At 37.5% G+C, this 25,475-nt stretch overlaps 2 protein-coding genes across 2 annotated transcripts in view; both read left to right on the forward strand.

Annotated features, from left to right (window-relative positions):
- The window catches only part of LOC129458131 (olfactory receptor 2G6), a 241,162-nt gene that overhangs the window by 105,680 nt on the left and 110,007 nt on the right, over positions 1 to 25,475 (forward strand).
- OR2T6 (olfactory receptor family 2 subfamily T member 6) lies at positions 2,179 to 17,002 on the forward strand. The gene is made up of 3 exons (XM_055235145.1): positions 2,179 to 2,480; positions 9,904 to 10,057; positions 12,802 to 17,002. Exon 3 carries the CDS (start codon positions 12,806 to 12,808, stop codon positions 13,730 to 13,732), a length of 927 nt encoding a protein of 308 aa, XP_055091120.1. The 5' UTR covers positions 2,179 to 2,480; positions 9,904 to 10,057; positions 12,802 to 12,805; the 3' UTR covers positions 13,733 to 17,002.

A 25,475-nucleotide genomic window follows, 5' to 3' on the forward strand; every position in this document is an offset into this window, starting at 1 on the left:
TTATCTTCTCAAGTGGAGGGAAGGGGATTTTTTTGAGCTACAAACTGTGCAGCCTGGGGCTACGGGAGGGGTTCCAGCACCCCCTTACTTGCTCTGGCTGGTGTCTCAGTAGGTCGTGTCCCCCTATAGTCCACAGGCTCTGGGCCAGGTCAGCACTTGGACTCATTTAGAAGTTGCGGTCACTGTGGCCTGGTTTCTTTTTCTCAGTTTTCTTTTAAGGCCCTAGAGCACTTTAGCCCATGGTGGAAAGGCTTGCAGGAATTCAAGTTCAGACTGCTGGGATTGGCAATTGCCCTCGGGCTAGGGCTAGTCTAAATGCTCCCTCCATGGTTTGGCATCAGCTGAGTTTGGTCTAGCTTTGTTTTCTGCTCCAGCAGGGCAGAGCTGAGTTCAATGCCTCACAATTGCTGCGCTATTCTTCTCCCCAGGGCACAGAATTGCTCACTGCACCATGCTGATGCTGCTGGGGGATGAGGCCGGGGTGCATTTGCAATTCACAATTGTTCTTCTATCTCTTCAGTACTTCTTTCTGCAATATAAAGTTAAGGTACAGTGAGTGCTCACCTGATTTTTGTTTGTATAAAGGTGTTTTTTGTGTGTAGGTAGTTATTAAATTGGTGTCCTTGCAGTGGGATCAATTGGTGGAGCCTTCTATTCTGCCATCTTGTTCCTCCTCCTTCCAAATTTTGATTTCTTTAAAATAACATAACTGGGCTTTTTATGCCTGTAATGATTGTCTTTTGTACATATAAAGTATTTCCAGTTTATGGCTACCTAATATTGTCATTGTCTATGTTTGCATTTATTTTTACTTTACAACTCATATTCTCTCTTTCTCTCTCTACACACACACAAATATACATTTATGTACATATAAATACTTGTTACATATGTGTATGTATGTGTGTGTGTGTATGTGTGTGTGTGGTGTGTGCTAAAACTAAGATGTGGGCATTTTCACATGAGTAGTATCCCATAAAAAAACTGATAGAAGTTGCATGTATATGAATAAAGAAACCTGAGGTGGGTGGTGAAAGGAGCAGAGAGAAGCAATCTGAAATAGAAAAGAGTCAAGAATCCATTAAATCTTTAAGTCACATTGTTTCCTTTCCTTGGAGCTACGATTTACACAAACTATTTTACATGCTGTTTAGTTTTCTTTAGGTTTTACGATTAAACACATTTAAAGCCCAGTTGATGTCTTTACAGTTAAAAATTGAATGTGTATGTTATGATGTGTCACAATATAAATAGCAAAATATAACTAACAAAACTTAGCAGGCAAAGAAATAGAATGTTGGAAAACAGCACATATGCACATGTTAATTTCATCTCTTAAGCCAGGCATAGATTTATCATTTAAAGTTGATACATCAGGTAATACAACATAATTTACATTTATATATTTAACTATGAGAAGACTAAACAAAAATGATTCATAACAGTACACCTTATGCATCAAGAGAACGCAACCTGGCCGGGCACAGTGGCTCATGCCTGTAATGCCAGCAGCTTCAGGGTCCGAGGCAGGCAGGTCAGGTCGCCTGAGCTCAGGAGAGTCGAGTATAAAGTGATTTTCATCAACTTCATCTCTTATCATGTGTTCACAAGGGTTTTGTAGCAATAGTTTCGTAAGTTGGATTTTTACACTAACCTGTTCAGCAACAGCCTGCCTAATATATTTTCTTAACAGATTGTTCAGTACCTTTACTGAATTGGCAATTACAAAAGTTTTTCTTAGTGACATTTAGTAAATGAGTGATGTCTGTTGGGAAGCTGCTTAATGCAAGAGAAAAATGAAAGGATTAGATCATGACTATTGTTAAAGTGAGCAATTAAATGACCACATGAAAAATTTCTTTTCTCTTCCTTGGATATTTTTCCAATATTACTCATTTGCCCTCTAGGGAAACAAACAACAGAGTTTGGTGATGAAACATGCACTAAACAGCTGTTCTCAAGCTGTTAATTAAAAACAAAACAAACAAACAAATTGCAGAGGAGGCAGCCCAAGCATTTGTTTTGGAACACATTCTCTGCTTGACACTTATATGTTTTGAGTAAAGTTTTCAGTACCCGCCAGAACCAGTTTAGTTGATATTCCTTGTGGATTATTAGAAGGAGTTTTCTCCATGAGAAATCTCAGGACGTTTATGATATCATATGCTAGATTACTTAAACTCTTCCCTCTTTGGTTCCTGGAGCTGTGTGCACGGTGCTGAAGTGTGAAATCCATGCCTTCAGCTAAGTGGTCATCTTCAAATACCTCTAACTGGCACTCTCTTTTTTTGAAGCTTGTGCCTTTTAACCTGGATCTCTTCTCATCTTTTCAAGGAAAGACACTAATATGAAGACAGAAAACAAGATCAAGAAGGTTCCCTTTTATCTCTTGTTTCTAAGGTCTCACCTCTTGTGAAGTTGTTTGTAAACAATTTTGTCTTTACTTAATATTCCTCTCTCTAAATATATTATACATGTAAGTGATCCACTATCTTCAACTTATATCTCCATACGCAGGGTAAGAAAGCCATTTGGCTCTCTTAGATAATGTGTGTGAGTAGAAGAAAAACAAATAGGGAAGTTCACTCATTTGAGATAATTCAGATATTTTGTGCTGTTCAGTTCCCACAAACATGATATCTTCTAAGTTACAGGGAATTAGGCAAGATGATCAAAATAATTAAGTCGAATGGGATTGGAGGTAGGGATTTTGGTAGAGGTATGAGTAATTGGCATGTTTACTTTAAGAAGATTGGATTGAAGAAAATGAATTAAGCATAATCCAGGAGTACAGAGGTAAATACTTTCAACTGAACTAACAAAGGTAAGACTAGACAAAAACCTAGTTGTCAAAACTAAAAACATAGGTTACTGTTGAACTATTCCTGAATACTGTCAAACTCTTCATTTAGCACACTTAAAGATACATTTTTCAGGGAAAAGTGGAACTTTTACAATTAAATGGAGTCACCAGTTTGGCATAAATAACCATGGAAACACTTGAGGAAGGCTGGACATTTTCTGTTGGTTCATCTATAAAATACCCACTCATGTATGTATTTAATTTTTTTAATTTTTAATTTTTTTTCAACTTTTATTTTAGATTCAGGTGGTACATGTGCAGGTTTGTTACCTGGTAATATTTTGTGATGGTGAGGTTTGGGGTGTAAATGATCCTGTCACCCAGGCACCTAGCATATACCCAATAGTTAGTTTTTGATCCTTGCCCCTCTATGTTCCTTCTAGCCATCTCTATTTTCTATTGTTGCCATCTTTATGTCCATGAGTATATAAATGTTGAGCTCTTATTCATAAGTGCCACTCACTTATTTAAAACAAACATCACTTTCTTGAAAAATTGTTTAAAAATGGTCAGCTACCCTGCTAGCATTTTGATAGATTCAGTAACTCTTTTGTGAACTTATTTTATTGATTGCTTTTTGTGACCCATTTTGGACACACTAAGAGACAGTATCTGAAAGACAGGAACATTGTTGCTATCGTGTGATGGTTGGTTGGTCAGATTTTGTCAGTCAGCCTATGTTGAAAGCACGGGCATAACACTTCCTGTGAGGTTAGAAGGGACCAAGTGGCCTACATATTCCCATTGCCTTCCGGACTGTGTCATTAGCTTGCTTTCTTTTCCAAAGATCAGTTTTATTCACATTTAAGTGGTGTTCAAAGTTAGCCACTTGTCGCAATGCAATATCATAGAAGATATCAAAGCAAATCTTCTGTCATTTGTGCTCTCAAATTAATAGTATGAGTTTGAAATGGGAAAAGATAAAGTGTTGTAGGAGTAATCAGCTGATGTATAGACCACCTAATATATACAAGGCTGTGCTAATGGCTGTGGATATAAGGACTATTTAGAGGATGACTCTACCCTCAAAGAGCTCATATTATATTTGAGGAGGCAGAAGCATGCAGCAAATAAAAACAACAAAGAGAGTTGTAGAAACAAGTTGAAGAGGTGTCATGAGGGCCAGGGCAGCATGGGGCTCGCACCTGTCAGAGTGCGTCACAGAAAGACTCAAGATGTCTTCATTAAACTCTGGTAACCATCCGAGTGTGGTCCATCTTATTTGGAAAGGCATGAAATACAAAGTTCATAGTATGTGATGAGTAAAATAAATCATCAGGTTCTAGGATGCTCTGGTAAAGTGTATTCCTGATTCCTCAATCTCCATTTAATTCAGCAAAATCTCCTGATTGCTCTACCTTGAGCTTCATTTCTGCCTTTGGGCTCATTTTCTTCCCATCCCAACCCAAAACTTTCCAGGCCGACTACACATGATTATAATTTATCTATGCACATATATGTTTGTAACTAGGCAGTGCTATGTTTCCTACTTAAAAATATATTATGTATATCTTTACATGAAGACAACTAAGCTACACCATTATCAATGAGTATAATGTAAATTGACCAATGTTTGATTTAGTCAACCCATTAATGTTGACCACTAAGACTGTTTCTAGTTGATTTTCACCATCAATGGCAATAATTTATTTAATGTCTTCACATATTATTCCTACTTCATACTATTTATTTCCTCAGAATAAACTGATGAAAATGGCTAAAACATGGATTTTTTAGGTTTACTAAGTGCCAGACACTTCCAGAAAAAAATGGTTTCAATTTGTACTTACACTAGCAGTGTGTGATATTCCCCGCTTCTTCACAATAAAAATCCTAATTTATCGCCATTACTTTAGCATCTTTTCAGAATACAAACAACATACCTCTTCATTAAAGAGACTCAAACATCATAAAAAAGTTTTCATAAAGAAATGTATTTATTTCTTGTACTTAAGTTTTTGAGCCACTTGATCTGGAGTGTGCATTTTAAAGTCTTACTCTTTACCTCTAAGTTGCAATTTTGTTTTCTTCATATATATAAACTCTACCTTTCCCAGTTATCCGAATTCTCATGTTACTTGTGTGAAACATTTGCGCGTATGTGGGATTTTTGTATTTTAGAGGGAGACAGCAGTGTTTATTTCCAGATACTCTTCCGTTTAGTTGTTGAGCCTAGTTTGTTCTGTTCAGTTACTCATCCTTTACATTTCACATTGGTCCTATAGAGGTCAAAGTCAATTTTTAGCATTGTTTTCCGCTGGACAATTAATACGTGCTCGTCCTTTCAGATCAAATTTATAATCACTTTGACAAATTCCTCTAGAATAATTTTCTATTGCTTTTTAAATTGATACTGATTTAGTTTTATAAATGTTCTCCAAAAGTTTAGCATCTTACCAGTTATTTTACCATTTTGGTTGTTATTACGTAGAAATATTTTATTGTGTCTGGGTGCGGTAGCTCATGTCTGTAATCCCAACACTTTGGGAGACCAAGGCAGGAAGATTTCTTCAGGCCAGAAGTTCAAGACCAGCCTGGACAACATGGCAAGACCCTGTCTCTACAAAAAATACAAAAACATAAGCTGGATATGGTGGTCTGTGCCTGTAGTCCCAGCTACGCAGGAGGCTGAGGTAGGAGAATTGCTTTAGCCCAGAAGGTTGAGGCTACGATGAGCTGTGCTCATGCCACTGTGCTCCGGCCTGAGGAACAGAGCAAGATCCTGTCTCAAAAAGGAAAAGAAAAAGAAATATTTTGTTGATATGTTGTTGATATTATGAGTAACTACTTGTTCATATATGCTGGGGCATTTGACCTTGTTATTAAAACCAGAGAGGATTCCTGCAAGAAGTATAAGTGACCTGAGACCTGGGGCTACAGTAACCAGATAAAGAGAGAATTGTGCTCTAGGCAGAGAGAGCTCCTGAGTCAGGCTATTTTCTGGGAGAGAGGGGCCAGGAATTGACAGAGTGCTGCAGAGTAGAGAGCTGAGTATCCAGGTCACTTGGGGACATAAAAACCACAATCAAAACTTGATCTTTAGCTCACAAACAACCAAGAATCTTTGAGGGGTGTTAGAATGGGAAAAGAGGGAGTTTATGTGAACAGGTTTGAAGATGTGTTGTTATTAATGTACTTCTGAGTTTAATAATTAATATTCATTTGGGAAATATTTATATATGTCAACTTGGTTCATAATTATGAGAATTTTCTGTCTTTTGAAGGCTACATGTATTTATACAATAAATGATTAATTCCATATTTTTCTGTATACACAGATTTTTAAATTTTCTGTCCTTAGAAGATTTTTATGGGATGCTTTCTGAACTAGGAATTTTGGGAAAACAGAATTCCATTAAAACTTTCAAATTGTTCCAAATTTAGAGGTCTTCTTTGGTATTTTCTTAGAATTTTGACTATATGTGTGTGTATGCATTATATCTACTTATAACTATATATGCATATTAAGAATTTTGACTCTATGTGTGTATGCATTATATCTACTTATAACTATATATGCATATTAAGAATTTTGACTATAGGTGTGTATATGCATTATATCTACTTATAACTATATATGCATATTATGTGTATGCACGCACTCATACAAAACTATACTTTAAAATCGTCTTCTTCATTAAAATTTCAAACTGTATTAATATAATGTTAAAATAACTTCCCATACTATAAACATTTTATCACTCTTCTCATATCTGTAGTTGGATCATTTTTCTTACTTTTAATGATGTTTTGTGTCATCCTTTCTGCCTTCAAGTGTCATTAGCATGGCCAGAAATAGGTCTATTTTGTTTCAGTTTTAAAGAATCAACTTTAAATGTTCAGTCTGCTTATTTTAAAGTCCATTAATATCTATTTAAGTCTTTTATATGCTCTTTCTCTTATTTAAATGTATTTTGTGGATATTTTTCTAACATATTGTGTTGAATCTTTGTTAACATCACATATTTTTTCTATAAGAATTACATTATTAGAGGTTATAAAATTTCTATAAGAATTACATTATTAGAGATTATAAAATTTTGTCTGGATACATCTTTAGCTATATCCTATAGGCTTCCATACATAATATATTTAATTTAATGAAAGTTTGAAGTTCCTTTGGCCTAAGTAGTGTTTTGGGCGTACGTTAAAGTATTTCAAATTCTCTGATTTAGTTGTGAACCTATTATTATTATTTTAGAATTCTAATATACGTTAGTAAAAAAAAAAAAAAGAGAGATTGTCCTATGGAAGCTAACTGAATATATTAAGCACATAATGCATTTCCATTTAAAATCCAAATGATAGAATTGTTCTCTTTGTTCCATTTATAATTTCACCTTATATTATAGTTTACGTATACTTGTGCCATTCCTTTTTGCATCTTTTAGTTCTCTTTTCCATTTTGTACATTTTTTTTGTTTTCTTTGAAGAGTAAATCTACACATTAAAAGGGGATCTTTACTCTGAATGACGTTGTAGCCATGACTAACATAGTTGTTTTCTATCTCATTTCATCGTATGCTTCGTTTTAATTTCCTGTGCTGTTATACCTTTTTTCTTTCATTATTTTAAACCATTTTAATACATGCCCAAACACAATGTACACACATACAAACATTCTTTTAACTCATTTTAATACTAGTAACTGATTTTGTTAATCTTTTTCAAAATTGTTCTTATTCTTATAGTTGCCTCTGTGTTGGAGTCATAGGCAAAAATGTATTTTTTTCTGGCTCATTTACTGAGAAAAAATGTTAGATTCTTCATAATTGTATATGTTTTTATTTATCATCAGTCCTTTGCCCTGTATGTTCCAAGAAAGGGGGAATATTGTTAATGGTATCTTCTACTCCTAGAAAAATGTCTAGTGAATAGCTGGATCACAATAAATAGTTGAATGAATAAATACATGAATGAATGAAAGCTGCTATCTGGTACTTCTTAATTTTACATTCTATTTAAATAGAATTTGTTTTGCATGTATATTATTAGCGTTCCATTTTCAGACCCTGTTTTCTGTATATACAGAGATAGGTATATCTATCTGTGCCTACATATTAGATGTCATAGATATATATGTACCTATTTCTACATATATATATCTTTGTTGATAAGAATCTTTTGAGTTCTATGCAATGAGGCAAACATATTTACATTATTTTTAAAATATATATATATTTAACCTGAATTCAACATTTACTATTAGTAATATTACAGTTTCTTCCCTTTTCTTAATTTTGTTTCATCTACACAAATATTCAGCTGTATCTTACTGTTTATTCCCCCTAATTTATCTCAGAACGTCTTCCTGTTTGAGCCACACATTACTCTCAACTAAAATGTATCTAATGATATCGATAATAAGTTTTACTGAACAGATAGCACATTCTAGACGCTAGTCTAAGAAACTGACGTGTGTGAATGATGTAAACTTTGAAACTTGTGCCCTTTCTATTATTACAGAGCAAATGCGGGAAACGGATACAAAAACAATTTAAGTGCCTGTGGTCACACAATTTGGTGGTGGAGAAAGGATCAAACCCAAGGAAATTCTGGGTCCAGAGCTCTCTCTTTTTACTGCAACATTGTATATCTTCAGTTTAGACATTTTTTCACTTTTATTTGGAATTTATCAGGAAGACACCTGTGGTCAGTGTGAATTTTAGCCTGTGTAGGTGACTGTGTTTTCCTTTTCTTGTGTTTTGTTTGCATGCTACTATGTTCTTATTAGATGCTGCCAGATGACTTTACTTCAAATAACTTTCCCAGACACACATGTGTATTTATCAATGAAATGAAACATCCATATACAGAGTCTTTTTGTTCCTTTCCCAAGTTTTTCTTTTCAATTTTTATTAATAATTCTCTTATTTGTGAAATCACTCTTTTTAAAACATTGATTATTTATATTTTGCTTTTGTAGTTCCAATACTCCATGTCTACCTTTCTTTTTCTTTTTTTTTTTAGATGGAGTCTTGCTCTGTTGCCCAGGCTGGAGTTCAATGGAGCGATCTCAGCTCACTGCAACCCCTGCCTCCCCGGTTCAAGCCATCCTCCCACCTCAGCCTCCCGAGTAGCTGGGACTACAGGCACCCGCCATCATGCCTGGCTAATTTTTGTAGAGACAGGGTTTCACCATGTTGGTCAGGGTGGTCTTGAACTCCTGACCTCAGGTGATCCGCCCACTTCGGCCTCCCAAAGTGCTGGGATTACAGGCGTGAGCCACCGCGCCTGGCCCATGTCTATCTTTCTTATCATTTAATATCTGCCTTTCTGCATCCCCGGAGAGCTACTCAAGTTTTATCCTCCACAGCCCTAACACAATTTTATGTCTTCAGAGCTCTTCTTTGCAGTCTTTCTTGTAACTTCTCATCCTGGAAGTGTTTTTAATTGTCATGGGTAAAGCACCGCACTAGCCTGAGTGTGTTCACCTTCTCCTGAAGTGTTTCCTAGTGTTATCGTCATGGGTAAAGCACCGCACTAGCCTGTGTGTGTTCACTCTCTCCTGAAGTGTTTCCTAGTGTTATTGTCATGGGTAAAGCACCGCACTAGCCTGAGTGTGTTCACCTTCTCCTGAAGTGTTTCCTAGTGTTATCGTCATGGGTAAAGCACCGCACTAGCCTGAGTGTGTTCACCTTCTCCTGAAGTGTTTCCTAGTGTTATCATCGTGGGTAAAGCACCGCACTAGCCTGTGTGTGTTCATCCTCTCCTGAAGTGTTTCCTAGTGTTATCATCGTGGGTAAAGCACTGCACTAGCCTGAGTGTGTTCATCCTCTCCTGAAGTGTTTCCTAGTGTTATCATCGTGGGTAAAGCACCGCACTAGCCTGTGTGTGTTCATCCTCTCCTGAAGTGTTTCCTAGTGTTATCATCGTGGGTAAAGCACTGCACTAGCCTGAGTGTGTTCACCCTCTCCTGAAGTGTTTCCTAGTGTTATCGTCATGGGTAAAGCACCGCACTAGCCTGAGTGTGTTCACCCTCTCCTGAAGTGTTCCCTAATGTTATCGTCTGTGTCTGCTCCCACTGACATTGCAGGAAGCTCCTCCTAATTCATCAGGTCATCACGAGGAGCTCATTAGATTAGATGCTACCCATTAGATGGAGGATCTGCATTTTGGATGGATAGTGGACAGAATAAATCTTCAGCCTCTTTTTCCCCTCACCACCTGATCCACTCAGCCTCTTTTAAACTGGTAAGCAAAACTGTGCAGTTATGTTTGAATTTTTGTTGAAAGAGAAGGAAAAACTTAGGAAGGAAAAGTTTCGATTTCTCATTAGCTAGCATTTTTCCTTGTGTCTGTGTATTTCTCACTTTCCTAAATGAAGTCAATGAAGTCTCCTCTTCACTGTGCTGAGAACACTCCTTCAAGAACCTCCTTTGTTGGTCCACTTGCAAACTCTACCCTTTTTCTCCACAATTTCTTGGCTAGGAGAGGGTAAGAATGGGGAAAGCAGAGAAGCAGACCCTGCTGCAGAGAAAATCTGGCACAGAGATGCACAGCCAATCCTTTTTCTGAGTGGTTCACGCCCTGTGAGACCTTGTACATATGCTGGCTATAACTGAAGAGGCTTTTCTCTACTGAGGAGTCACTAGGGTTCATCTTTTCCTATTACTTAAGATTTTTAATTTTCAGTGTAGATAAAAAGTTGAGTCATTTCTGTGGTTTTGTGAGCACGTACTGAGAAGTTTGAAACAGGCCTCCCTGGAGAATGTGTAGACACCTGCAAATTATTTTTGAGGCCCTTGTTGTTCGTGTAATGCTATTACCTAACATCTTGATACTCATTGTTTAATCTGAGAGTGAACTTAGGAAATGACAGTCTTCTTCCTGGAATGAGTTTTCCCAGAAACCAGTCTTTTACAAGTCTATATCTTTTGCTAAAAGATTCCTCTAATGGCAATTATTTGCATGATCAGGAAGAATGTTCTGAGATTTTATCATTTTAAATAATTCAGAAGACAGTGCGAAGCCTGCAACCCTGCCTAGTGTTCAACAGGTGACACGTAATTTTAGAGTGTGCCCCCTAGTGTTCGACAGGCGACACGTGTTTTATAGAGTGTGTCCTCTATTGTTTGTGCCTGTGGTATACACACAGTAGCTAAGAAATGCAATATTGCCTTCGGCAAGAAATTATGTGTCCTCAGTATCAGCATTATCTCACAAGCGCAACAGCTTATCATAGATTAGCATTTGAATTTACTCAGCTGTGGTCCTTTGCATATGTTACATGATGTTTGATCATCACAACATCCCTGAAGTTTCCTGCGATATCCTAATTATAGATCAGGAAACGGGCTCTAAGATTTTAAGTAACGTGCATTAGGGCACATTGCAAATGATGAAGCCAGGACCCCACACAAGCATTCTCAGTGCGAGTATTTCAGAATCCAGCAACCCCCTAATCCAAAACGGTGTTCTAGAAGCTGGCTGCCACCTCTGTGCGCTTACTGCTGCATCAGCTGCCTCTCTGTCTGGTGTAACACCTGAGTGCACACAGAAGTGTTCAAGAATTCAAAAATCAAGTTGGATTTTAAAGAGTGTTAAACCTGATGAGGAAACTTTTAAAAGATATTCTTGTATTCATCGTGTATTCAAGATGTGAATGCACCACCCTTAGCTATCTAAGATTGTGTGTGGTTTCCTGCCTCTGGCCTACAAGATCTTTTATGCATTTCATTCAGTCACCATCTCCAAGGCTTACGACTGACCAACCAAATCAGGAAGGTTTTGAGTGAAATGAGGAGGATATTAGGACAGAAAGCACAACCTGGTCTATCCCAGTCTAAGCCTTCAAGACTCACAAAAATATAGCACTAAGCAAAAACAAAAAATGGCTCAAATGTACCAAAGAGATAAAAAGAAAAAAACAAAAAGATCATAATGAACATGTTAAAGTTAAACTGCTATATGTTACAAACTGCCACTCAATTCTACTGATAATACTTAGAAAATTATTCTGTCCTCTTTACCCCGGCCTGCATACCTTGAAGAACTGATCACTAATATCTCACTGTCTTCATCACTTGCAATTCTCTTCCTGAACTGACTTTGGTTTCCTGACTATCCCAAACTCCTTTTTGCTTTAGGGATGTCACATTTGCTATTTATTTTGTAGGAACACCCTAGCCCTAAATCTTCACATGAATTTTCTTTTATCTTTCATTGTCTGTGTTGAAGTTTTCTGCAAAGCACTTATTTGCATTACCTGGAACCATGGTTCCCACTTTTGATTTACTGTGCTTATTTCATAACTAGAATGTAAGTCACATGATTCATATTCTTTTTATTTACTACAGTATCCCCAGAGCTTAGAACACTGCACAGTACTCTCTCCATAAATAAAGATTTGGTGTGCAAATGAATGAGAAATTGACAAATGGTGAGGGAACACATAAGAATGGCCAACGATCAGGTAGATAATGTAATCATATTTATTACAGTTCAACATAGTTTTCAGCTGTGTCTACAATTTATGGTTATTTCTGGATGAGATTAATAGGTTTTAAAATTATCACAGAAATTCCCAATTTGATCCAGTGGCCTGCTGAATCATTCTGTTGGGTTGTTTGAATTGATTGCATCAATAGTCTTTCAGTTGTATCCACATTTTAAGTGGATGGAGCCAACTCCAAATGAAGGATCCTCTCTAGGGCTCAGATTTTCTTCAATCATAATGAAGCTCCCTTAAGCCAAGTATCAATTGCCAAACATTCATTCATCTTCGTCCCATGGGGTCCTAATGTTGAAATTATTCTTCATCAAAAAGAAATAGCCAAGAAAAAGGAAGCCACAAATCTACCACACCAAAAAAAGTTTTATATTACTACATAAAAAATTTTAATCTAATAATGTTTACACAGACATGTTTAAGTGATTTATCTTTTGTCATTTTCATTGACCCTGCTTCTCTTCTTATGCCTCCGGGTCACACTCAGTACCATGAATGAAAACAACGAAACCTTGTCTGGAGGCTTTACCCTCATGGGGCTCTTCTCTCACGATAAAGCCTCGGGATTCTTTTTCAGTGTCATTTGTGCCGTCTTCTTCATGGCCATGGTAGCTAATGGGGTCATGATCTTCCTGATTAACATAGACCCTCATCTCCACACCCCCATGTACTTCCTCCTCAGCCACCTCTCCCTCATTGACACATTCTACATCTCCACCATTGTGCCCAAGATGCTGGTAGATTATCTCATGGGCGAGGGGACCATCTCTTTCATCGCCTGCACCACTCAGTGCTTTCTCTACATGGGTTTTATGGGGGCTGAATTCTTCCTGCTGGGGCTCATGGCCTATGACCGCTACGTGGCCATCTGCAACCCACTGCACTATCCTGTCCTCATCAGCTGGCGGGTCTGCTGGTTGATCCTGGCCAGCTCTTGGTTCGGCGGAGCTTTGGACAGTTTTCTCCTCACCCCCATTACCATGAGTCTCCCGTTCTGTGCCTCTCACCAAATCAATCACTTTTTCTGTGAGGCACCCACCATGCTGAGGCTGGCCTGTGGGGACAAAACCACCTATGAAACAGTGATGTACGTGTGCTGCGTTGCAATGCTGCTGATCCCCTTCTCGGTGGTGACTGCATCCTACACCAGGATTCTCATCACAGTGCATCAGATGACATCGGCTGAAGGGAGGAAGAAGGCCTTTGCCACCTGCTCTTCACACATGATTGTGGTGACATTGTTCTATGGGGCTGCCTTGTATACGTATATGCTTCCCCAATCTTACCACACCCCAATCAAAGATAAGGTCTTCTCTGCCTTTTATACCATCCTCACACCCTTATTAAACCCTCTCATCTACAGTCTTAGGAACAGGGATGTGATGGGTGCCTTGAAGAGAGTTGTGGCGAGATGTTAAGGGACGTGTGGTGTGATGAGGAAAGAATTCTGATAGTCTAAAACCTCCACATCCTGTTCGGGCATATATGGGCTTGTATCATGGATACCATGGATAATGCTGACGGGAACTGCCAACACCAGCTGTGCTAAATGGTGTATCAGCAGTACTCCCATCAAAAATGTGAAGTTGCTGTAACAGTCACAAATAATGCCAGAGTTCTAGAAACATCACTTGTGTTTATTCTTCTTTTGTTTCTACTGATTCCAAATCTTCTCTCGTATCACTTCTCTGATTGCAGTTCATGTATATGAATGCCCCGAAATGTTGAGTTAATATTACATATTCTCCCCATCTTCAGTGGCTCCATAAGAACTGGTGATTTTGACTGTATTGTTTAAACAATCCATCAATTGGCTTATCAAAGGTTTAGGGATGCCAAGGTTTGAAAGACATATGAAAGAGACTAAACTGTCATAAAACTGTAAAGAAAAATCTACATAGACTTACACCAAGATTTAGAAAATCCAAATATCTCTTCTTTGAGTAACCACTGAAAACACTCCTCCTTTATCTACACTTGGAGCTAAAAAAATGAATCATGTGTTTTGTAGAAATGCCAAGACTAAACCTTTATGGGGGAGGGAGTCTGTAATGTTATTTTTTTAATATGGTAACTAACTGTTACATTGGAAGACACAGCAAAAGGTAGTTGAGAAAGAAATGCCCTATTAACTAGCAGTTTCTGTAATCACTTTTCAGCTTCTTCTCCAATTCACTAGCATTTTTAGACTTTTGGGATCCCTGTGTAGATGTTAGTGTTGTTGGAGCTATTTCTACCAGCTTTTCTCTTTTAAAAAAGTAGTAGACAGCATCATATTTTTCCTTCTCTATAGCACTGGCTTTTGCATTGGATAGCATTGCAAAGTGGGAAGGAAATACCCAGCTTTTCATCTGAAAATTAGAACTGGAAACCCCTTGTAAATGACTTAGTGTCATGAGTGGTGCAAGGTGAGAAATAACCAGGACCACAAATGCTTGTGTCTTTCCACAATGTCAGGATTTTATTGATGCTGTTTCAATCACAAAAGCCACTATGAGCTACATGGAGTTAGTTCCCAAGGAGGCAACTCCCCTTAGTACTTTTCATTCACTTAGTAGTCAGAGCTGCGGGCACACAGACCCAAGCCACTCCACAAGTCAATCAATATTGCAAACCATACATAATAGTATACTTAATCAATATGTAAATGTTACAGGTTTAACATTTCACAACAAACAAACTAACATTTAACACAACAAGGAAAAGGGATAGGAGAAAGGATCACAAACCAGTCCAGGGGGAGAGAAGAAGAGAAAAGCGGTCCTGGTCCAGGCCGGGTGGTCCGTCGGTCTTGCAAGAAAGAGTCTCTGAGGTGGCAGAGACTTCAGCAGCAGAGGCCAAGTTTTCATCATCAGTGACTGCAAGATGGTGTCAGTTAACACGGCTATTTCGAGCTGCTGAAGGCCTGCTCTTCTACGGTTACAGAGTCCTCCTATGAGAACTGATCTTGGAAGAGTGTGCTTGTTTGGGTCTTATCTGGTTGGATACAGTCTTTTATTTTTTAATTTGTTTAGTAGGCAACACATCTTATCCTTGTTGGAAAAGTGCTCTATGAAATATAAAAAAGTCTTTTTCTAAGATGGAGTTGGCTACGTCAAGGGTGTTCTGTACACTTAGTATGATTTCTTTCTAAGCAGCTAAGAACTGGAGAAAAAATGTTTGTTCTAAATTGTAGACACAGTAGTAAAAACCAGGACCACAGCCCAAACCCCTCAGGCCACCTCTACACGCTGCTGTGCCAGGCTTTGTACTGTCGTTGGTTGAACAAAATCCAAGCTGGGTTCAGTGATGTTCTGCAGGCACTGGAGATGGCGGGTGAATGACACATAGCAACACCTCCTTTTGTACTGAAAAAAGCTGCTGGATATTTGACAAAATATTTAGCCAAGTAGAACAGCTCAGCTTGGCATTGGGCTGAGGACTTCATCAAGAAAATAGACCTGGTCTTGCCTAACTGAGCAGGGTTTTCAGTTGAAATCCAGGAACAGCTTTTCCGAGGTGCTTTAGCTGGAGGCTCAACACCTCCTCAACCTTGTCAGACTGCCTTGGACAACAGCATGTGCCAGATAATATGAGGGAGCATTTCCAACCGAGAAGATGTTCAGGTACAAAAAACACAGCAAATCAGAAGAGAAGGAGGGGGCTGGCCCATAAGAACTGGTCATCAGTTTCAGCTCCACATAAACACCATGTGAATTTCTGGCAATCATACAATGCTTCTGAGGACCAACTTTCTTTTTTATAAAATTTGACTTAATACATACATACATTTTTTCTTGTAAGATTTTAAAATCAAGTAAAATGATGAATGCAATAAAACCTTATAAATGCTAGTCATTATTTCAGCTATTCTTTGAAAAGATGATTGACTTTTATATTCAGTTTTTACAGTTTCTTTCATTTCTATCCACCCATTACACACAAAAGCACACTCTCTTGTATAGCCACCTTGGAATACAGTTTGACAGTTTCTTACAATATTGAACATAATCTTACCATATTATCTGGCAATTGTGTTTCTTGGTATTAACTCTGCTGATTTGGAAACTTACGTTCATAGTAGATTTTTCATACATTCCAAAACATAGACTTAATCAGAATGTCCTTCAGAAGTTAAATGGATAGAGTGTGGCACATCCATACAGTGGAATATTATTTAGTGTTAAAAATAAATGGTTTATCAAGCCATTGGAAGACGTGGAAGAAACTTAAATGCATACTGTGAAGGGAAAGAAGCCAATCTGAAAAGGCTACATACTGTGTGATTCCAGCTGCATGACATCCTGGGAAAAACAAAACTGTGGAGACAGGAAAAAGATAAGTGTTGCAAGGGGTCGGGGGAGGGATGGATGGATAGACAGAGCACAGAGGACTTTCAGAGCAGCGAAACTATATGACACAGTAATTAATGTTACATAATATTAGGTTACATGGTACTATGCATTTGTGGGAAAAAAACATATAACTCTGGAACAGAAAGACTCATCATTATGTAAAATATGAACTATTAATAATAGTTCATAATAACATTGATTCATCTATTGTAACAAATGTACTACACTAATGCCAGATGTTAACAATAGGGAAAAGAGAAGGGATATATAAAAACTCTGAACTATCAGTTCAATTTTTTGGTAAACCTCATTGTTCTAAAATATAAAATTTCATTTTAAAACAGTTTTCTAACAATTATATAACTCTCTGATACTATATTTCTTGACTGGATTTCAGTCAATAAATCATTAGGAGTTCTCATCAAAGAATTGTGTTTGTAGAAGTTAGGATGGGGGTTGGGGATGAAATAATAAAAGTTTGTTAATCTAATTGGTCTTGTTTTGGGAGTTTGGTTATATGTTGTTTTGAAGACACGGGAGCAGTGAGGCTAATATTTCCTTGAAAGTTAGAAGAACATGGGCCAAATATTAATTAGTTTTATGCTTGGGGCATATGGTAGGAGCCCCTCATTCCAAGTTAGCATTCCGTCCCCATTCTGCATATATAAGAAAATACTGGAAATGCATCATCTGTATATGGAAGAGGGGGGGAAAATGTCTATATTACCTTACACCAGAAGAACAAAACCTATTAAAAGAGGGATGCTGCTGCAGGAGAAGACGTTTTTAGAGTGAGTGAATTTTTTTAAAAGAATTTGATTATTCATGACCCATCATTGGGAATTTCATCTCGAGTTCAGATATTCAGCCTTTGATGGAATGTGAAGCCACTTGTGGGCCATTTGGCCATCCCTGCAGGAAAATCAGTTCAAAACTCAGCCTGACTCTGCGGGAAACCTCTTAGAAACTTGTGCTTCTGCTGGTTGAAACCAGCTAGCAAAATGCATAATTTGTGCTCAAAGAAGAATTAGTAACGGCTAGAAGAGAGATTGATTTGTCTTTTAGCTCTCCCAGTAACTCAATCTACCATTTGGATGACTCTGTTGCCTTAGCCTGAGTTTCTACTTAAGAGAATAGGGGCTACTCTTCTAAGTATGGTTGTTGATTCCCTCAGAACAAAATTAACACGGCAACAATCAAGTCATGCACAACCCTTTTGGAAACTTGAGGAAGAACGCGAGCAACATTTCTAAAGGTTTTTGTCACTATTCTGAAATTCATAATGTCATAAATATATGTCATTTTATTACTAGACTTTAGAAATATGTAGGTATCGTGTAGCACATACAGTGATTTTTGTTATGAATTGATTTTCTCAAGAAGTCAATGGTTTTACATTAAAAAATGCAGGACTGTAGGTGGAATGATTGGGGACCATAGAGCAACAGGAGTCTGGCGTCTTCTAGTACCTATCCAGAGATATTCAGCCTGACAAGCATCAGGCGTTCACAATGATGCTTAAATGAAATGTGGAGAATTATTAATGCAGGAGAAGAATTCAAGGTAGTTTTGTCAAACTGTTGAGTTTTTGGTACATGCTAGTTACAGAGATCACTGCTGGGTTTTTGGATTGCTGTGCTGAGGATTCTTCTGAGGTCACATGTAAGCTCTGTGGGAAGAGTGATGAAAACTAATTAGCAAGGATGGACATAGGTGGGTTCCTCGGGATGAGTTCTAGGGCATGGGGTGCCACATTGGCTGCAGTCAGCTCTTACCCATAAGTGCCATCTAATGGTTTATAGCATAGCAGTCACACAGCAAGAGGAAATAAAAAGCATCTAAATAAGGAAAAGAAGAGGCAAACTGTGTCTATTTGCTGATAATATGATTCAATACCCCCCCAAAACCAAAAGACTTTGCCAAAAGATTCCTGGAACTGAGAAACAACTTCAAGTAAAGACTTAGGATACAAAATTAATGTGCAAAATTCAGTAACGTTTCTAAACACCGATAACATTCAAGCTGAGAGCCAAATCAAGAACTCAATTCCACTTACAACAGCCACAAAAATAAAATATCTACGAATACAGTTAGCCACAGAGGTGAAAGATCTCTACTGGAGAACCACAAAACACTGCTGAAGGAAAGTAAATAAGACTCAAACGAACAGATAAACATTCCATGCTCACTGGTTGGAAGAATTAATCTCATTAAAGTGGCCCAAAGAAATCTACAGATTTAATGTTATTCATAAAAAACTACAGACTTTATTTTTCACAGAATTAGGGACAACTATTCTAAAATTAAGATGAAACTGAAAAAGAGACCAAAAAGCCAAAGTAACCCTAAGCAAAAAGAATAATGCTAAAGATATCACAATACCTGGCTTCAAACTATAATATAATGTTCCAGTAACCAAAGCAGATGGTACTGGTATAAAAACAGACACATAGACCAAATGGAACCAAATAGAGAACAAAGAAATAAAGCCACAGACCTACACCCTGTTTATCTTTGACAAAGTTGACAAAAGCAAGCAATGGGGAAAGGACTCCCTACCTAATAAATGGTGCTGTAATAGCTGGATAGCCATACGCAGAAGAATGCAAGTGGACCCCTGCCTTTCACTATATACAAAAATTAAATCAAGATGAAATAAAGATTTAAATGTAATAACTCAAACTAAGAAGCCTAGAAGGAAGCCTACAAAACCCCATTCTGAACATTGGCCATGGGAAATAATTTGTGACTAAATCCTCCAAAGCAATTGCAACCAAAACAAAAATTGACGAGACGGACCTAATTAAACTAAGGAGCTTTTGCACAGCAAAAGAAACTATCAACTGAGTAAGCAAACAACCTACAGAAAGGGATAAAATAGTTTTTCTAGTTTGTTTGCATAGAGGTGTTTTTAGTATTCTCTGATGGTAGTTTGTACTTCTGTGAGATCAGTGGTGATATCCCCTTTATCATATTTTATTGTGTCTATTTGATTCCTCTCTCTTTTCTTCTTTATTAGTCTGCCTAGCATTCTATCTATTCGTTAATCTTTTCAAAAAACCAGCTCCTGGATTCACTGAATTTTTGAAGGGTTTTTTGTGTCTCTATCTCCTTCAATTCTGCTCTGATCTTAGTTATTTCTTGTCTTCTGCTAGCTTTTGAAGTTCTTTGCTCCTGCTTCTCTAGTTCTTTTAATTGTGATGTTAGGGTGTCAATTTTATATATTTCCTGCTTTCTCCTGTGGGCATTTAGTGCTATAAATTTACCTCTAAACACTTCTTTAGCTGTGTTCCAGAGATTCTGTTACGTTGTGTCTTTGTTCTCATTGGTTTCAAATAACTTACTCATTTCTGCCTTAATTTCGTTATTTACCCAGTGGTCATTCAGAAGCAGGTTGTTCAGTTTCCATGTAGTTGTGCGGTTTTGAGTGAGTTTCATAATCCTGAGTTCTAATTTGATTGCACTGTGGTCCGAAAGACTGTTTATTATGATTTTCATTCTTTTGCATTTGCTGAGGAGTGTTTTACTTCCAATTATGTGGTTGATTTTAGAATATGCGTTATGTGGTGCTGAGATGCATGTATATTCTGTTGATTTGGGGTAGAGAGTTCTGTAAATGTCTATTAGGTCTGCTTGGCCCAGAGTTAAGTTCAAGTCCTGAATATCCTTGTTAATTTTCTATCTCATTGATCTGTCTAATATTGACAGTGGGGTGTTAAAGTCTCCCACTATTATTGTGTGGGAGTTTAAGTCTCTTTGTAGGTCTCTAAGAACTTGCTTTATGAATCGGAGTGCTCCTGTATTGGGTGCATATATATTTAGGATAGTTAGCTCTTCTTATTGCATTGATCCCTTTACCATTATGTAAGCCCTTCTTTGTCTTTTTTGATCTTTGTTGGTTTGAAGTCTGTTTTATCAGAGACTAGGATTGTAACCCCTACATTTTTTTTGTTTCTTTTTGCTTCCCATTTGCTTGGTAAATCTTCCTCAATCCCTTTATTTTGAGCCTATGTATGTCTTTGCACATGAGATGGGTCTCCTGAATACAGCACACCGATGGGTCTTGACTATCCAATTTGCCAGTCTGTGCCTTTTAACTGGGGCATTTAGCCCATTTACATTTAAGGTTAATATTGTTATGTGTGAATTTGATCCTGTCAATATGATGCTAGCTAGTTATTTTGCCCATTAGTTGATGCAGTTTCTTCATAGTGTCAATGGCCTTTACATTTTGGTTTGTTTGGGCAGTGGCTGGTACTGGTTTTTCTTTTCCATATTTAGTGCTTCCTTCAGGAGCTCTTGTAAGGCAGGCCTGGTGGTGACAAAATCTCTCAGCATTTGCTTGTCTATAAAGGATTTTATTTCTCCTTCACATATGAAGCTTACTTTGGCTGGATATGAAATTCTGGGTTGAAAATTTTTTTCTTTAAGAATGTTGAATATTGACCCCCACTCTCTTCTGGCTTGTAGGGTTTCTGCAGAGAGATCCACTCCTAGTCTGATGGGCTTCCTTTTGTGGGTAATCTGATCTTTCTCTCTGGCTGCCCTTAACATTTTTTCCTTCATTTCAACCTTGGAGAATCTGACAATTACGTGTCTTGGGGTTGCTCAACCATCTAATCTTTGACAAATCTGACAAAAACAAGCAATAGAGAAAGGATTCCCTATTTAATAAATGGTGTTAGGAAAACTGGCTAGCCATATGCAGAAAATGGAAACTGGAACCCTTCCTTACACCTCATACAAAAATTAACTCAAGATGAATTACAGATTTAAATGTGAGACCTAAAACCATAAAAACCTTAGAAGAAAACCTAGGCAATACCATTTAGTACATAGGCATGGCAAATACTTCATGACTAAAACACCAAAACCAATTGCAACAAAAGCAAAAATTGACAAATGGGATCTAATTAAATTAAAGAGCTTCTGCACAGCAAAAGAAACTATCCTGAGAGTGAACAGGCAACCTATAGAATGGGAGAAAATTTTTGCAATCTATCCATCTGACAAAGGGCTAATATCCAGAATCTACAAGGAACTTAAACAAATTTACAAGAGAAAAACAAACAACCCCATCAGAAAGTGGGCAAAGGATATGAACAGACACTTTTCAAAAGAAGACATTTATATGGCCAACAAACATATAATAAAATGCTCATCACCACTGGTCATTAGAGAAATGCAAATCAAAACCACTGTGAGATACCATCTCACACCAGTTAGAATGGTAATCATCAAAAAGTCAGGAAACAACAGATGCTGGAGAGGATGTGGAGAAATAGGAACACTTTTACACTATTGGTGGGAATGTAAATTAGTTCAACCATTGTGGAAGACACTGTGGCAATTCCTCAAGGATCCAGGACGAGAAATGCCATTTGACCCAGCAATCCCATTACTGGGTATATACCCAAAGGATTATAAATCATTCTACTATAAGGATACATGCACACATATGTTTATTGCAGCACTATTCACAATAGCAAAGACTTGGAACCAACCCAAATGCCTGTCAATGTTAGACTAGATAAAGAAAATGTGGCAGATATACACCATGGAATACTATGCAGCCATTTAAAAAAATGAGTCAATGTCCTTTGCAGGGACATAGATGAAGTTGGAAACCATCATTCTCAGCACACTAACACAGGAACAGAAAACCAAATGCCACATGTTATCACTCATAAGTGGAAGTTGAACAATGAGAACATATGGCCACAGGGAGGGGAACATCACACACTGGGGCCTGTTGAAGTGTGGGGGGCAAGGGGAGGGAGAGCATTAGGAGAAATACTTAATGTAGATGACGGGTTGATGGGTGCAGCAAACCACCATGACATATGTATACTTATGTAACAAACCTGCACATTCTGCACATATATGTTGTGGTGTAAATGCCATATATATTTACAGTGTTTAAGTTTCTGCATGTGTCTCTCTGTTGCTTCTCTACCTCTTGTTTAGTTACAGAAAGCTCTTATAGTTTACTGGTACATACACACACACATACCCACGAACATACATACAAACACATACAGTATAAGTGCAATTTTGTAAGGATAATCATCTATATGATATGTTTTCGATAACCCTCTCTGGTATTATGTGTTTCCCGATGGGTATGCATTACCTTTATGCTCAAATAAAATAATAATTATTAAACTACCAATAAACATAACAGATGTTATGTTACTAAAATATAATAGAAATAAAGCTAATTTCTATCTTTTTAATGGCTTTCCACATTTGTTCCCACATTTCTCTGTGAGGAAGAGCTGCTGGCAGAACTTTCTGATGAAACACTCAGGAAATCAGTTTTACACTTTGAAGCACAGGAGTAGAAACACATTCTCAAAGTGCATGTCACTGAAATGTTCACGGTTTTCCATCCCATCAATACACTTCTCATTAGCTGTAATAAGTCCGTCTCATTAAAGTCTCCTGAGATCCAAAAGGAAGAAACTTGCTCTTCCCAGAGCACCTCATTCCATGTCCCTCAAAGAAAACTATTTAAACTCATGCCTCTTTTCAATCTGGGCGCTCCCTCTTCGCTCCAGGGACCTCAAAAGCAGAACACCCAGAATAATTCGGCATTCTTTACTGGTCTGCTGCTTTCTTCCTGCATTTTTAGTTTTTCTGACCTGTTTAGTTGCTAAATATTTTCCTGTAAAGATAAGAAATAGACATTATTACATGTTTCTAGAAGGCTGGAGAATTTATGCAAATTGTCCTGGCAATGCAAATTGTTTCAAGGATTTCTAAGGTGGCATTTATTTGTTTGGCTTAATAATACTTCCTTCTGCAGAGTTATATTACAAAAATAGCTCCTAACAAATTTGTCGCATGTCTCTCTTTGTCCTAACTCCATCACCAGTTGCTAAGGATACCTTCAGTCATGCCAAGTTCATAAATCCAAATTAGAAATCTATGCATACTGGATCTTCAGGGTAACATGCTGACAGCACTTTGGCATCCAGATGGCCTAGATGTTCAAGGATTTCCTGTTGTGGATGCCAATGACTATGAATTGCTTTGTGTGTTTTCTTCTCGGTATAAGCTAGATGAGAATTTAAATCTACTAAATCTAATCATTTTTCTTTCTAGCAAAATATCACCTTCAACCTTCTAAAAAGTCTTAGTTCTTCATCGCTTGTTTAGTTACATAAAGTTCTTGTAGTTTGCCAGTAAGTTTTTGATTTACTAAATTATACATAACCTTCTCTATCTACTACTCTGAATGGCTCTCCTGACAGATTCAGCTCTCTGTAAGTGACAGATAATCATTTTTGTTGGAATACAGTTTGGAATAAAATTAGATATTTGGATAATTTTTATGAAAAGTATGTCTATTCTATTCCTTGATGTCTACTTAGTGATGTGTGTCATGTGCTGTTTTGAGTGGGTGGCATTCAGATTGCATGGATGAGAGGAGATATGAGAAATGTGAGATCATATGGAACACATAAATACATTACTTTATGAAGCTCTTTGAAAATTAAATAATTGGATTTAATAGTTAAGGTTTTGTCTAAATGACGCAACATCCCTGAGTAAAATTAGGCAATTAAAATGGATCATCTGGGAGCTTCTGCTGTACTTAGACTCACTCTTTGCTTGTTCCACTCTTCCTATTCCCTTAATGAAAATCCAGGTCTTTTGGAATTATGCAGGAATTTCACAGGTAAGAAGTCAAATGCTGATGAGCACCTAGACTGACTCCTCCTCATAGTAGCACTTTAAATATTTGGTGCATATGCAAATGACTGGGTTTCCAGAACATTTTATTGTGGTCTGACTGAATTTACATTCTTTATATGACATAAACAAGATTTACATAAAATGGATCTAAGAAAGTTGAGGCAGACCTGTCTGCAACTCCTGGGCTGGAAATCTCAGGTACAAGTATGATGAGTAATGACTGTCCCATTCCCTCCATGCCAAGTGCAAGTGCATTGAGGAAAAGATGGCCTGTTTGATTATCTGTGGGAATTACATGGAGTGAGTATTGTAAATCTCAGGTGTAAGGATGCTATCGAGTGTAACAGTGCAAAGAATCTTTTCTTAAATGTTTGCTGCTTGTTTTTTAAAAAATCATTTAAGCAAACCTTAGTCTTATGAGTTAGATAGGATAAGGACAATACTGTTTGAAAGGCACAGAAGATCTAAAGGAAAAACCTGTACTTAACTCCTGGTTTCTGAAGTACAGACTGTGAACCAGGCTTCCTGAATCGCTGAGTGGTGCATTGTCTTCGTCTCCTTCCCGTCATTTTACAGATAAGATCACTGATGATTGGAGAGTTGAAGATGCTTGCATTAAAGACACAGAGCTGACGTAAGGCAGACTCCTACAGGCGTTCGAATTTCCAACGTAGACTCGTTGCCTGACTGTCAAATGTGCAAGCATTTTAAAAATCCTTTTTTCCACAATGATTTCAAAGAATGTGCACAACACCTGGATTTCTCAGATCCACTTTGCCAATGATTCACAGGCATTTTTTTAGTGTCCACCACACCAAAGCATAAAATAAACTCTCATCACAATAACAGCCTCTCTAGTTGAGGGGTTTATTCTAGTGTGTAGTCTCTTTACGGGTCTTGTAGGAGGTGTGTGTTGGTTGAAGAATGTGGTTCTAAGTTACTCTAAAATTGTCAGAGTACATCAGTGCTTTATTATCTAATAATTGTATGATTATTATTTCAATATGAGTTCATTCTTAATGATTCCAACTTTCTGAGATACTAAACAGAATTTAGGAACACAGAGAAAAATTAGGAACATATATTTTTGTATTTAGTCTCAAAAATTGCACAACACTGTATTGAC

The sequence above is a fragment of the Symphalangus syndactylus genome, chromosome 19 (genome assembly GCF_028878055.3).
Source record: "Symphalangus syndactylus isolate Jambi chromosome 19, NHGRI_mSymSyn1-v2.1_pri, whole genome shotgun sequence".
Lineage (NCBI taxonomy): Eukaryota > Metazoa > Chordata > Mammalia > Primates > Hylobatidae > Symphalangus > Symphalangus syndactylus.

Bases quoted from the DNA above. Each gene is read 5' to 3' on its own strand.
- OR2T6 (XM_055235145.1), top strand. From the start codon at position 12,806: ATGAATGAAAACAACGAAACCTTGTCTGGAGGCTTTACCCTCATGGGG.